Source organism: Lissotriton vulgaris, chromosome 7 (assembly GCF_964263255.1).
Source record: "Lissotriton vulgaris chromosome 7, aLisVul1.2, whole genome shotgun sequence".
Lineage (NCBI taxonomy): Eukaryota > Metazoa > Chordata > Amphibia > Caudata > Salamandridae > Lissotriton > Lissotriton vulgaris.
Window position 1 is genome coordinate 725,087,835 of NC_141695.1, and position 14,476 is coordinate 725,102,310.

The 14,476-nt window shown below is 47.5% G+C and overlaps 1 protein-coding gene across 1 annotated transcript in view; it reads right to left on the reverse strand.

Annotated features, from left to right (window-relative positions):
• LOC147702336 (ATP-binding cassette sub-family A member 10-like) overlaps nt 1-14,476 on the reverse strand; it is a 1,673,715-nt gene that overhangs the window by 1,265,042 nt on the left and 394,197 nt on the right. The window contains exon 8 of the mRNA XM_086930968.1: nt 12,029-12,217. Within this exon, the coding sequence (XP_086787094.1) occupies nt 12,029-12,217 (189 nt within the window). The remainder of the gene's footprint in view (nt 1-12,028; nt 12,218-14,476) is intronic.

Here is a 14,476-nt window from a genome sequence, read left to right on the forward strand (position 1 = left end):
AACATGGGCAACAGGTCTTGGGATCCTAGGTCTAGATAATGATTCCTAAAGAATTAGAAGGTGAAGGAACTATGCCCGAAGCTCTGTACCGTGATAGCTTCGCAAAGTCAAGTAGGGTATATATGTAGGAGCTTATGTTCCTTCCTTTTGAACACGTAATTAATCAAGAAGGATAAATCCCTATTGTCAGATATTTCGCTGATAGAGGGCTAATATTGCGGGCCTTTGCCGAACCGAATTTACCTGAGGAATACTCTAGATCTATTCTCAATAAAAATTTGGATGTTCAATTATAGTAATTGAAATGCTGCTCACCGGGACTTAATTATAAGATTGATGAAACTGTTTAGCCTTGAGAAAGCTCTGGCGTGTTCTGCCATATAGGGCGAAACACGAGTCGACTGTTTTCCTCACTGTCAATAAAAACTGGCTGTTTTCCTTACTGTCAATAAAAACGTATGAAATAAACAAAGAGTGAAATGAATTAACTAAGTGGCTAACTACTGGAAAAGGAATAATAGCCCTCTATCAGCGAAATATCTGACAATAAGTGTTAGAACTGGCTATTTCTGGTTGGCTAAGGCTGACGCCAAAGCTAGGCAGAAACCACCATTCTAGTCAGGGCAAGGGAGTCGCACGCCAACATAACCCCAGCTCACCCCCTTGGTAGCTTGGCACGAGCAGACAGGCTTATCCCGGAGGCAATGTGTAAAGCATTTGCGTATGCACACATTGCCTCCGGGATAAGCCTGTCTGCTCGTGCCAAGCTACCAAGGGGGTGAGCAGGGGTTATCTTGGCGTGTGACTCCCTTACCCTGACTAGAATGGTGGTTTCTGCCTAGCTTTGGCGTCAGCCTTAGCCAACCAGAAATAGCCTGTTCTAACATTGTTGGTCAGTGGTGTGGATTAGGACTTGTGTTTGCGCAGTGCCACAGCGACAGCTGGCTACATTACAAAACTCTGCAGTTTATAGATAGTCACATGTCTGGGATTATTGTTTTTGATTTTGTTTTCCCTCAAGAGTGTCATTTTCAGATGGTGTTCCTGCGCTTTATGTTTAGTGGCAGATGAGAGAGAATGACAGGGCGGGACACCAGTAGAGGGGGAGGTTCCCATAGATTAGGAATCCCTTGCTGGGTCCAGTGCCCAATCCCTGTTCCTGTCCCTGTGTGGGTAGATGGAAGAGAGGGAGTGTGGAGGAGGAATGGCTAGCTCGGGAGGGTGGTTATCCCCTAAGTGTAGTGTGTGTGTGTGCATTCCCCAGTATGGTAGGATCCAGTGGTGGCAGCTAAAATGTGTCCAGTGGGTGAAGTCCCATTCCCATTCTCAGAGTATGGTGCCTGGTGCTCAGTAAGAGGGGTAAAGGTTGAGAGTCAGAGGCAGTGAGGAACTGTCTCACCAGTCTGGATGGGGAGTGTGTGGATGAGTGGTGTCTTGAACTGGAGGAGTTGGTGTGAGTTTTTTTAAGGAGCTTGCACGGGAGGTGTACCTCTGGTGGTGTGCAGGAGGTCCTGCAGAGGCACTGGACAAGAAGGTGAATGTCTGGCGGTGTGCTAGATGTTTTGCAGAGGCATTAGGGAGTGATTCTAAAATTAGTGGCTTGTGTATCTGATGATCCTGTGCAGGGGAAGAGGTTCATGTGTAGCCCAGCTAGGTCCCAGTAGGATGGTAGGGGTGTAGGGGCTCACGTCCTGTCTCAGTGGAGGCGGAGTGAGTGTGGGACGGTGTGTCCCACGTTGGCCCGAAACCCTATCTCAGGGCATGGAGGGTTCCCTAAGGGAGCGCCAGGTCAGGGGCCTAGGCTGTACATACAGGTCATTTGAGGAGGATCTTCCTGTGTCTAGAGGAACGGGGAGTGTCTGTAACCAGAACTCCGGCGGTCCTGGTGTTGGGCAGTACCGCTCCTAAGTGGAGGGTGCAGAAGTCCTGGCTCGCTGAGCATTTGACCATTTGTGGGGCCTCTGGAGGTCATTCCCCGAGGAGGGGGGAGCCAGGTTCAGGTTCAGTCTGACCTGGAGGGAAGGACATCTGTACTCAGTGTCCTGATTGGTTTTGGCTTCCAGGGGTACCGCTCCAAGGTGGGAGGGTGCAGAACTCTGGAAGGGGGTGCAGAGGGACGGTGTACTTCTGAACCCGGTGCAACCTGAGGGTTTAGATCCTAGGTTGGGAGATTAGGAAGCTTCCAGGTCAAGAGGAATCTCTACCCAAGTGGATCAGCTGAAGAGACTGAGGGGGCTGCCCTTGCTGTGTGATCTGGGGCTCACCTGCAGTTTGTTGTTTCCACTAAGGTAGAGGAAAGGGGACTTTGCTGTGTGCTGTGTCCCCCCACCTGCTTGAAGAGGAACTGTTCAGTGTGCTTTGTACCTCAGAAGTGAAATAGTTTCCTGGTGGTAGACCAGTGATGGAGTGAGTTACTGATCTGGTAGGAGAATTGTGTTCTGGTGAGTGCTTCCCTGTGAGGGTGCGGAAACCCAGAAGTAAAGGTAGGGTGGGGTATTCTTGCCCGTGGCCTCTGGTCAGCCTGAGGGTATGGTCCCCCGGTTGAAGGATCAGTGGTAGTTGTAGCTACACTGAGAGGGAGAGTGGAGAATGGCTATGGTGTGCCAGGGGTACTGCCCCCCACTCTGTGGATTGGTCAGGACCTGTGACATTTGGAGGGCCTAGGGCCTGGTCTTGGCAGTGGATGACTAGGGAGTACCAGTGGGGTATCCTAGTTGGGTCAGAGAGTTCTGGTTTGGAGGTAACCATGTGGGTTCAGAGTGGTGAAAAACCAGAGGGTGTCCCTGCCGTGCGGGTCCATGTCCGTGTTTTGTCGCCCAAAGCAGGAAAGCCCATCAGTGGAGTGATTGGTCTACCCCGCGTTTTGGCTGGAAGGGGGTTGTGTTGGACCCAGCCCTTTTGGCAGGTTCACCCCGAGACTTTTTGCTTTTTCCTAGCCTGTTTCTGTGACCTGGTGTTGGTGATTTTAGGCCTCTGCGTACTTTTTCACTGTGGTACAGTGTAAAGTGCGTGAGCTCTCTGTGTATGTGTGGTGAGTGACCTGCCCTCCCATAGGAATGAATGGGGAATATGTATGCCCATGGTAGTTCCTGATGTGTGGGGAGTGCAGGGTCGAGTTTGGTATGTGCGAACTTGTGAGAGTGAATGCTGCTCAATGGTATATGCGGCATGATTGTATCTAGTGTAGAAGTGCCACTTCTAGAAGTTGTCATATTTGTGTAATTTGTGTCTGGCATGTGATTGGCTGAGGCTGGCTGGTGAGCCTGGCTCCAAGAGTCTGGGAGGGTCTGCCCCGGTGGTGAATGGAGTGTTTAGCATGCTGATGTGAGGGGAGGAGTCAGCCTGGGCCTGCTTGTGGATTCACCGTCTGGTTTGAGGGTCCAGAGTGAGGCTGGGTTTTCCTCACACAATGCTGGCTCCACCCCCTGGGGTGCGTCTGATGTCCCTAGCCTGATTCCCGATAACCAGTTCTAGCTGGTTCTTACACTGCCTGCACCCTTTAGACAAAGGATTTTGGGTATAAAAAGGGTGCTGTGACACTCTAAAAATGTTCTTGTTCTTAACTTGAATCCTGCCAGGGGTGTGCTGCTGCTTGGGCTCAGGGGAAGGCTTGCCTCCCTGAGCCCTGCCCAGCCCCTGGATATCTGATGGACTTTCCTTTTCCGGGAGCTGCTGTGCTCCACCTTATGTCCTGGACTATTGAGGTCCTGGGCTCCTGAAGAACTTTGCTAGAGGATTTCTCTTATTAGGAGCTGCTGTGCTGCCTCCTTGATGCCCCTGGACTTCTTTGGACCCTTCTTGCTGGGGGAGGTCATCTCCTTTTCTGGGGCCCCTGGCGCTGCTTGGGCCCACCAGCACCTTGAGAGCGCTTTGTTTCCATTACTGGGCAGAGCGCTGTCGTTTTCCCCTGAGGGAAGCGCTCCTGCCCTTTGTGTGGCCACCCTGCGTTAAGCCCTGCTTATATTTTTAAGTACGGGTGCCACCCCGTTTATTTAATTATTTTGCGAGTGGCCACCTCGATTTATTATTTTAAAGAAGCCGGTGCCCACCCGGCATTTGCCTCCAATTCACCGCCGCTGCCCGGGGCTTGAAATCGGCAGAGGAACACCGCCGGAGCTGCGGCCGAAGAACCAAAGGCGCCGAGCTCTCATTGGCGGGCCTGGGAGGCCCGCCCTGTGAGGCCGTGAGGTGATTGGTACGCTGTTGCGGGCTGGTCCCAGAGAGCCGCGCTCTGATTGGCGGGCCCCGGGAAGAAGTTGCCGCGTCACGAGGGGCTCATTTGGAGAGCCGCGCTCCGATTGGCTCAGAGCTGCCCTTCCGGTCTCCCGTGTGCAGAGGGAGACCGGAGATACTGCCGGCCCGGGCCCTGTGGCGGGAGGAGGAGAAGCGGAAGTATGGGCTGTTGCGGTGCTCCCGTGTGCTGAGGTTGCCCCGAGTGAGGAAGAGTTGTGGCTGCCCGGAAGAGCCCCGCCGCCCGGAGCCTCGAGGGCTCGACATGAAGCCCCGGTCCCGAGATGGGGGACCGGGTGAACGGCGAAGCAGGTGCTTTGTGAAGGCGGGGCTCCCATGAGGAGGCAGAGCCCCACCACGCCGCCGCCGAGGAGAGAGCCGCAGACTGCCAGAGAGCCGGTGAGTGTGTGCAGAAGGAGGGGGAGCTTCGGGGCACATTGCCGGTGCCCGCCCCCCTCCAGTGGTGCCGAGTCCTTGCGGGGGCGCTGAGAGGCCCCCGCAAGGCCCCATTTGTTGTTTGAGCCCTGAGAGGCTCCCAAGGAGGCATAGTTGTTCCTGAGAGCCCCGAGAGGCTCCCTGCCCGCAAATTATTGTAGAGCCCTGAGAAGGCTCCTGGGGCCATTTTTGGTTAGAGGGGGCGTCGGGGCACATTGCCGGTGCCCGCCCCCTCCGAGGCTCGTGGCTGCATTTCTTTGCTTGGAGCCCAGAGAGGCTCAGGGCCGACCAATTGTTCAGAGCCTGTGTGGCTCCCACGTGGCCCCATCATTATTGATTCACAGCTGCCCAGCAATTAGTGGGCAGCTGCCATATTTAGGCCTCTGACAAAGGGACACAGGGTGTCCTAGCCTTAGAAAGGCCAGTTGGTTCAGGGACTGCCACAGGTAGTGGCTAATGTGAGTTTTGCGAATGTGATGTGGTGCTAGGAAATGTAATGCCTTTAATATGATTACGCACCTTGATCTTACACCTCTGAATGTTTTTGGGCATCATTTGTTTTTGCGCTATTGAGTTATGTTCTGGCACCTCTGAATGTTTTTATGCACCATGTGTCTTCCTGGATTTTACACCTCTGAATGTGTTGGTTTATGCATCATGTGTTTTTCCTTCCCGGTACCTCTGAATGTGTTTTTGATGCATCATGTGCCTTGTTATGACACAGCTGAATGTATGTTTGATGCATCATGTGTTTTCCTTCCCTACACCTCTGAATGTTGTGATGCATCATGTGTAATGTGTTCCTGCTTATACCCCTAATTGTATTGTGATACTTAGGTGGTTGTTCTTTCTAGTACAGGTGGTCCTAGTGAGGTCCTGGTTCCCTGCGTGACATTCTCCTAAGGTGTTTAGGGTTGCGTAGGTGGTACTTACCTGTTACCAGTAGTTACTGGTTGTGATTTATATTTGCTAATTTGTGCTACAGTGATTTTATATCCTATATTCTATTTCCTACTAAGTGCTGATTCTGACAGGCGCCCACGTGGCCCTGTCCTGTGTAAATAATCCCTTGTGAATATTGCCCGTGCCAGTTGACACAATGTACATGTGTGACTTCTATCTGATGTGTTTTTACAGTACAGAAGTTATTTTTATATAACCTTGTGTGGAGTTCCTTTTGTGGTGTGCCTAGGATGATGTTGCTGTTGTGTGCTTGCGCAAATGCTTTACACATTGCCTCCGGGATAAGCCTGTCTGCTCGTGCCAAGCTACCAAGGGGGTGAGCAGGGGTTATCTTGGCGAGTGACTCCCTTACCCTGACTAGAATGGTGGTTTCTGCCTGGCTTTGGCGTCAGCCTTAGCCAGCCAGAAATAGCCAGTTCTAACAATAAGGATTTATCCTTGTCGATTAATTACTGATTCAAAAGGAAGGAACATAAGCTCCTACATATATAATAACCCTAGGACGGGGGGATGCCTGTGGCTTTGCTGCATGGGTTGGTGAATTCCACTGAAGAGTTCCTTGGAGTTAGTGGAGTTGGCGAGGATTTTGCTGTGGATGAAGTTGCTTTTGGTTGTTCTGATTTGGTTGTGGTAGTCTGTCATGGCGTCCTTGTAGGTGGAGCAGTTATCAGTTGTCTTGGTGTTCCTCCAGTACTTCTCCAGGGATCTGCAGTTGCGCTGGGCTTCTTGGAGATTGGTGGTGAACCAGGTGGCCTTCCTGGGGCGCTGTTTTCTGGGATTGCGCAGCCGAGCGAGCTTGTCTGCGCAGTTGGAGATCCAATTGGTGAGTCCTCTGGCTGCAGTGTTTACATCAGATGCCCTGGTGTGGTTGCCTTGGGTGAGGGTGGAGTTCAGCTGCTCATTGGTCACTTTGCTCCAGTTCCTTCATGGTGGGCGGGGGCTGTTTTTTGTACCTTGAGCTTATCGACGGTGAAGTGGACGCAGTGGTGGTCAGTCCATTGTGGTTGCGTTGTGTGGCTGAAGTTGATATTGTTACCTGCAGTGAAGATGGGGTCGAGGGTGTGTCCTGCTCTGTGCATTGGTGTGGTGACGAGTTGGTTGAGTCCGATGTCAGCGAGGTTGTCAAGGAGGATGGTGGAGTTGGGGTTGCTGGTAATTGTCAAGGTAGAAGTTTAGGTCTCCAATGAGAATGTAGTTCATTGATGTGATGGAGTGGGGTGCGATAAAGTCAGATATGGGGCATGTGAAGCGTTTCCAGGGGGCCTATAGATGAGGGTTCCTCGGAGTGTGGTGTTAGGGCTGGTCTGGATCTGGAAATGCAGATGTTCGGCAGAGAGGAAAGTTTCGCTGGAGGTGGTGAGGCGGATGGTGCTCTTGTGGGTGATGGCAAAGCCTCTTCCCGGGTGGTTGGGGCAGTCCTCCCTCTCGATTTTGTATATGTCCGTGATGGCAGTGTTGATTTCGGGTGGTGGAGGCAGCGTTGGTTCAGGTCTCTGCGAAGAAGACAATGTCGGGCGAGAGAGTCGAGTAGGTTCCAGATTTCCATTGTGTGTTTGTGCGCACGTTAAGAAGGATGCATTTGAGGGTGTAGTCAGTGCTGGTGTCAGTTGTGTCGGAGCTCAGGGTGGTGGTGAAGGTCGGGCAGCAGAGGAGGCAGGAGAACTGGCCATTGGTCGTGTTTCGTGAGGCCTGTCGACAGTCTCTGAGAGTTCCGGGGTTGAGTGCCAGGAGTGCGGCGGAGTTGTAGGGGTGGATGGATGTAGACCCAGAGTCTCTGGCGCTGGGCATGTTCGGGTCGTGGATGGGCGCTTGCCTGATTGTTTTGGTGACCTAGCAAGTGTTACACAGTGAGGTCAATCTCTCGAGAAATGGCCCAGACAGAAGTTGGGCTGGTCTTCTCCCCTGTTTGGCCCTCCCTCATTTTTTGATTATGTAAAACAGATGCTATTTTGCCTGAGGAACAAATCATTTGGCTTGGAGCTCCAGAACATTGAGGCGAATTCTGTTTCTGGAACTTCAAAGCAGACCCTAGTTGAAAGTTCCTGTAGGTGATTTCCCCAGCCGTTCATGGAGCCATCTGTTGTCAAGACAATGCTCTTAGTTACAGATTGAGAAGAAATCTGTTGATGGATTTGTTGGAAATCTCCACCACAGATGTTTAGAAGTTTGCAAAAGGGAACTAGGTCAATACATGATGACATGAGGCCTAACAGTGATTTGTAATATCTAACCATGACTGATTGCTTTGAAGACAGACTCTTTGCCATGGGTTTGAAATTTATTACCCTTTCCATATATGGAAATGCCTTCCCTGACTGAGTTTCGAGTACTGTACCCAGTAACTGGAATTTCATGTGAGGTTCTACAGTTGATTGTTTTAGTTTAGAGTGAGGCCCAACCTCAGGAATAGAATGATGCAGGCGGTTAGAGAATCCCTTGCAGTTGTCGAAATACGGGTACACTTGGTGACCTTGGCACCGGAGAAAAGCTGAGACTAGTGAAAGGTACTTGGTGAAAATCCAAAGCTCTAATTTGAGTCCAAAAGCGAGTGCCTTGAATTGATAACGTTGTCTTGTTATCGAAAATCTGAGATATTTCTGTGCTTCTGGTGGTTTGGTATATGGAAGCATACATCCTGTAGATCTACGAATGGCAGGTAATCGCCTTCCTGAATCATTACGAGGACCTCCTGATGTGCGACTATAAAAAAAGGTTTGTTTCTTCAGGTACTTGTTCAACTCTCTAAGGTCCAGGATTGGTCTCCACTGTCCCATCATCTTTCTTAATTAAAAGAATCTGGAGTAAAGTTCCTGATTTCTTTGGGATCTTAGTTTTTTTCAATGCCTCACTCGAGTAGCAGATGAAGAATTACCCATTGCAGCTCTTGCAAATGGAGATATGTTTCTTCTCAGGAGGGCAGTCAGGTAGTTTCTGAATAAATGCAGATGTATGAACTGTGTGAAAAATGTGCCTCACTCGTTTGTCTGATGTTATGGACTCCCATGAGAGGGCAAAAAATGGAAATTCTCCCCTCTGTCTTCTGTGTACAAGATGGTGGAGAGGCAAAGATGGTGAATCATGCGTTTTTTTTGGGTGGGTATGATTGAGAACAGCTTCTTTCATTCTGAAGAACTTCTATTTCCTTGCTTCCGATTGTGAATGGAGGAATATCCCTTCTCATTAGCCAATTGTCTCTAAGGGTAACATATTCTGCCTGAGCCACCAAAAGTGGACAAAACAGAGATATGGTACTGTAAAAGATCTAGGGCTAGATGTAGGTAACTCTAATTTACCGACTCATAAATACCGAATTTTACCGATTCGGTATTTATGAATCGGTAAATTATAAGGAGGGAGATGTAGCTTATTTTAAATTTTGTATTACCGAATCATTAACATTCGATATTTACCGATTCGGTAAATACCGAATCGGTATTGCCCATTGATTCCTATGGGCCTTGAAGCCCATAGGAATCAATGGTCAATACCGATTCGGTATTTACCGAATCGGTAAATACCGAATCCTGCAAGGGTGCAAGGGGTGTCACTTTGACACCCTCTAGCACCCCAAGTACAGGCTTGTGTGCCATGTGGCACACATAATTGCCCTAAGGGCATGTCTGTGTGTCACATTGCACAGGTGTGCATGCACAGATGTGCATGCACACCTGAATTCGGTATTTTACCACCCAATTGGATTGGGTGGTAAAATACCGACTCTTAAGGGTCTGTGGTACTCTTAGGAGTGTCACCTACATATGGATTTACCGAATAGGTAAATATACCGATTCTGTATTTTACTGATTATGTAAATTTACCTTTTCGGGTAAATTTACAGAATCGGTAAAATATAGGCCCCCTACATCAGAAAACCCTAATACCGGTCGGTAACGTCCGAATTTGGCCGTTACTGACCAGTATTAGGGCTCCTACATCTGGCCCCTACTGTCTTTACGGTATTTGTATCCACTTGCTTTCCAAATAAGTAGAGGGTATTTCAAGGATATTTGACTGAACTTCAAGATGGAAGGCTGTGGATCTTAACCAGCCTCGTCTTCTCAACACAGCTCATCATGCAAGCTGGTGAAAGCCTGCATTTGATGAATCCATTGCTGCATCAATTATGGCTGCTGAAATATTATAATATCTTTAAGGAAACTTTAGCAAACTAATTGTTATCTTCTTGGATGAGATTAAGTAAGGGTGCCATGTCATACCACATCTGACGAACCTAAAGGCATAAAATAGCCAGAATGTTGGCTGTTTTAATAGTAGTTGCTGCCATTAAGCTAATGTTTCAGTCCAGATTGTCTATACTCCTTCTATCCCTGTCAGGAGGGCCAGAGGATGGGAGAAATAGGGTTTTTCCGATATACTCTAAGAAGCCAGAGTTATCACAGTTTGGATGGCTTGTCAGACAGGCTGGGGCTGAATCAAGGACTTTGTACTTCTATTCCAGGCATGGTATGGCCGCTGGAAGAGTTGCAGTTGTCTGCATTAGCCTAAGAACTTCAGACCAAACTAAATCCAAGATTTGATTGGTTTATATAGACTTTAGTAGCTGATCATAAAAAACATAAAGGAAACATTGCTATTCCACTGACATCATTCGCAGGTTGACTTTCTTGCCAGCCCTTACCCTTAATAAATAAATATGAGATATATCATCTTGTGGGTTAGGCATGCTATTATGTTCTTTCGGAATGATAAAGTCATCTCCTTCATTGAAATCTTCATAATCTTCTTGTGGGAATTCCCTTTCCTCTTCGCCTACATCAGAATAAATAGATTTTACTATTTCCTCTCCATCCTTTATGTCTTCAGGAGTTGATGGGAGAAGAGGTTTATAGATTGGTTTTGGAGATATTTCCCCTGGATGTTGGCGAAGGTGGTGAGGGGGAAGGTGGAACAGTTGGGAGTACAGCAGGTATCACAGGTTGAGGAGGTTGACCCGTAGGTTGCTGTGGTAGTTAACAATGGAGAGTGTCCATTATGTAAAATAAACAAAAAAAGTATTTATAATCAGGGTAAGGCTCATCCTCGTTCATTTCATCCTCAAAAGCTATTTGCAAAGTAGCTTACATCGAATTGTGTTGGACTGTGTGTGGTTTGTGATTCAAGATCACTTGCAACCTCATTCTGTTCTGACTCCGAATTTGGGAAGGCAGAAAGGTCTTCACCCTTAATGCTGAAAAGACATGCCCTGCAAATATTGTCGCTGACTGTGCTGTCGTTGCTGGTGTTAACGTGATGGGTATCATCATTGATAGGGTTACTGATGCTGATGGTGATGTGGTTGATGGTGCTGTTGTCGCCATCATTGTCGACGGGCTCGTCGTTGAAGGTTTCGCCAACAAAACCATCAGTATTGACAACAGCGGGTGGGGAGACATGCATGACGCTGCTGTTATCCGTCTCTGCGTCGGCTGGGTCTTTCTTTGTGGTCATTGTCGATTGCGTGTTTTATGGGGATTTCTTCCTTCTTGTGGATAGTTGGTCATTATTTGATTGACATTTTTTGAGCACGGTTTTACCCAGACAGAATCTTCTAAACCTGAGTATTTTACTGCTCTAAGAGGTGGATGAAAGCTGAAAGAAACTTTACAAGTCTCCTTTTCTGTGCTGCCTTCATTAGAGTGCTTGGTACAATATTTTCCATGGACTCTTCTCCTGACGAGGCGTCTTCACCCTTAGAAAGAGGGGCATTCCCTTTATCCAGTACTTATAGTGCACGCCTTCTCTTGTTCGCCTTTAGATTCTTAGAGGTAAAAGGTTTTATAAATATCACAAAGTGAAAACTAATGATCAGAATAAAGACAATAAATATATTGAGGATCATCAGTTTAAATCTTCTTTTGCCCACAAGATGAACAGGGTTTGAAGACATATTTCCTCTCCCTGTGGTCCATGGTGACAGGTGGTGAAGGTTTGAAGGCAAAGCTTCTTCCTGTCACAGAAAAAAAGACGTTTTCCTAAAAACAACTCACAGTACTGTTAAAGCTGAAGATAAAGCTAGCCCCGTCCCAGGGTAGACCAGGAAAGTAACACTTGAGTTCACTTAAAGGTTTGAGTAGATTTTTGCCTAGGGACTCCCTCACAGAGGACATGCGGTAGAAATCTGAGTAGCGTGACCTCTAGAGGGATTAGGAGAACTGGAGCTTCTGTTTATTGTTTGACATTTAGGTTGCTCCAAATGAGGTACATGTGTTACTAAACAAACGTTGATCAGGTCTATGTCCATTGTAACACTGTTTACTGCTATTTAAATATACCAGGGATTGCCATCCTGATGGGGAATAATTCAAGCATGTGAATATATGAACGATGTTGGAGAATAGAAGGTTTCCATTTCAAAGAAACAATTAAAACAAGTTCAGAACTGCAGTGAGTTGGCTGTTACCTGGGACAGTCCAGTGGAAAAGGTAAAGGGACTGAGGAAGATATTCAGAATCCACATTACAGGTGATGGAAGCTCATCGATCAGAAGAATTAGACTTAGGCATCCGAAGGTGAGAGTGAGCAGGAACCCAACAATGCTTGTCAGTTTGGGCTTCCTCAGCAGGGATATCAGCAAGAAGCAGAAGCACATCTAGGAATGTCAGAAAAATATGCGTTAACAAAAAACGCTATGAAGTGAGTAACTTCACATTCATACCACAATGCAGCACCCTCACATCAATGATCTCAGAACTGAGCACCAACCACTGAATCTTATCTGGTACCATATTTTTAATTTCATGTGCCAAATACAGAAGAATGTGAAGAATGACATAGATCAACCCCTTTTGAATGGATATGCTCATGCACTCCTGTGGAATACAAGAGTTTACGATTAAGAGTTTCTCAAAAAAGACAAGTTTTCATTACCTAAAAAAGTAAAATCCTTCTTTACAGCTCATTAGCAAATTATTGCACATGCCTGCCTGCTCAGTACCAACATATTATAACTTATTGTCTGACAACCAGGAGCATTCAAAGGGACCCCAAAGGTATTTCGCAAAGCAAATCTTTATAGGTAGCTGTCAGCTTTAACTTGAACCTTACATATAGTCCATGCAGATGGACTGTGGTAGTAATATACTTCAGATGAGCAACATGTAATTTCACCAGAGCATGCTCCTTCCACATTAACTGAAGTGTTGTTATTACTCCAAGCCAAACATTAGTTTCGTGTATTGGACATTACTATGGCCTAACTGTATTTAAATGTGTCAAAACAAAGACAACCATAAACCAAATATTTGGTCTCTCAAAACTAAACGATCTACAGTCATTCACTCCATGGACCATATACACCACAGTTTCTTTAAATAAAACCACACTCTAAAAATTGCTTCTAGTATAGCCCCCAAAAGTTCAGTATGATCCATAACTTGCTTTGGCGAAAATGCATAAATGCTTAGTTTGTCAAAATATTATGACCCCAAAAGGAGCAACTAAAAGGAAAAACACATACTGCCAGAAAGTGAGATGCCTTAAAGAAGACACCACATAGATGTTAGGGTTTAGAGCAGCTAGTCCTTTTTTAGTGACCATGCCCCGGCATCACATGATCAATGACCTGTAGGATAAAAGGGTAGTCCTACCTTTACTCGTTGCTTGAAATCGCCTATTTTGGATTCCGGTTGCTGGCTGCTGTCGAGAACGCTAAACTGCTGATCGATACTCTTTTTGTCTGGTCTTCTCACGGGCTCGTGAGAAGAAACCCTGTTGCCTTGCCCCTTTTTGTCTGTTTCCTTCTCCCATCCTGGTTCCCTTATTGTGCACATTAGCGTAGGTCCCGGGTTGGTGTTTTCCCCATATTCCCTGTGCTTTCTTTCCCAGCGGTTGTGGAGGTGGGTGTCCGGGGGATCCCGTTCCCTTCCCTTGTTGACGGGTTACGCGGTGTGTGAAGGCTTTTGCCACCGTTCGTTAGTTAACTGAGTTGTGTACAGCGCGCTTAGTTAGACGCCTGTTCACGTCGTTATTCGCGGAAGTGACGTTTTGGGTCACTCCGCGAAGGCTATTCCACTGACGCAGGGATTGTTTGGGGATTCCGCTTCTGGCCAAGAAACGTCCCGGTTCCCTTTCGCTCCTCATATTTCCGAAGGGGTTTTTCTATGGAACTTGTTCAGTCCTTTTTTCCCCTTTTCACGAAGGACACAGCTAAAGTTCTCCCGTTTATAAACACTGCCATTTATTAGCGTTCCAGCGCTCATGCATTAAGTGTTCACGAGTGCCTTCACGAAGCAAAGCCTGCGCAAATAACCGGTAAGAGGGTTTGTTTATGTGTATGTCGGGGCGTGGTCATAAGGGACCGGGACCTGCCCTGTGGACAATGTTTACATGAAAGGTTGTCTTCCCTACAGGTGCAGAAGCGTGAAGGAAGAAGGGAGCAGTGTCCTAGTGACTCACAAAGGTGGTAGACTTGGTGTCTCATTAAACCACCCTCTTTTCAGGGCCATTGCCTTACTCATAGTGGTCATCCTGTGAGTGGCCAGTGGTCAGGGAAAGGGGATTGGTGTTTGCTACGTTCCTGCAGTGCTCGGGCTGGTTGGAATCCAACAATAGAAGACATTTTTCTCTAGAAGAAATCAATTTGTTGTCACTGTGAACATTAAACTACACAAATTATGTATATATAATAGACTGCAAAAACAAGAAGATGATGGACGAGCGCTGAAACATTTCAGACACTCACCCCCAGTCACAGATCTGGGTTGAATCCATCATCATTCTCTAGCTCACTTCGCCACCCCAGTTCAGACCCAGCCATATGCAAATGAGGCTTGACCCTGTTCCTCCTGGAAACAGTCCAGCCCGAACTGCCAAGCCAGGTCTTCCCTGGACCAAAAACATGCATCCTAAG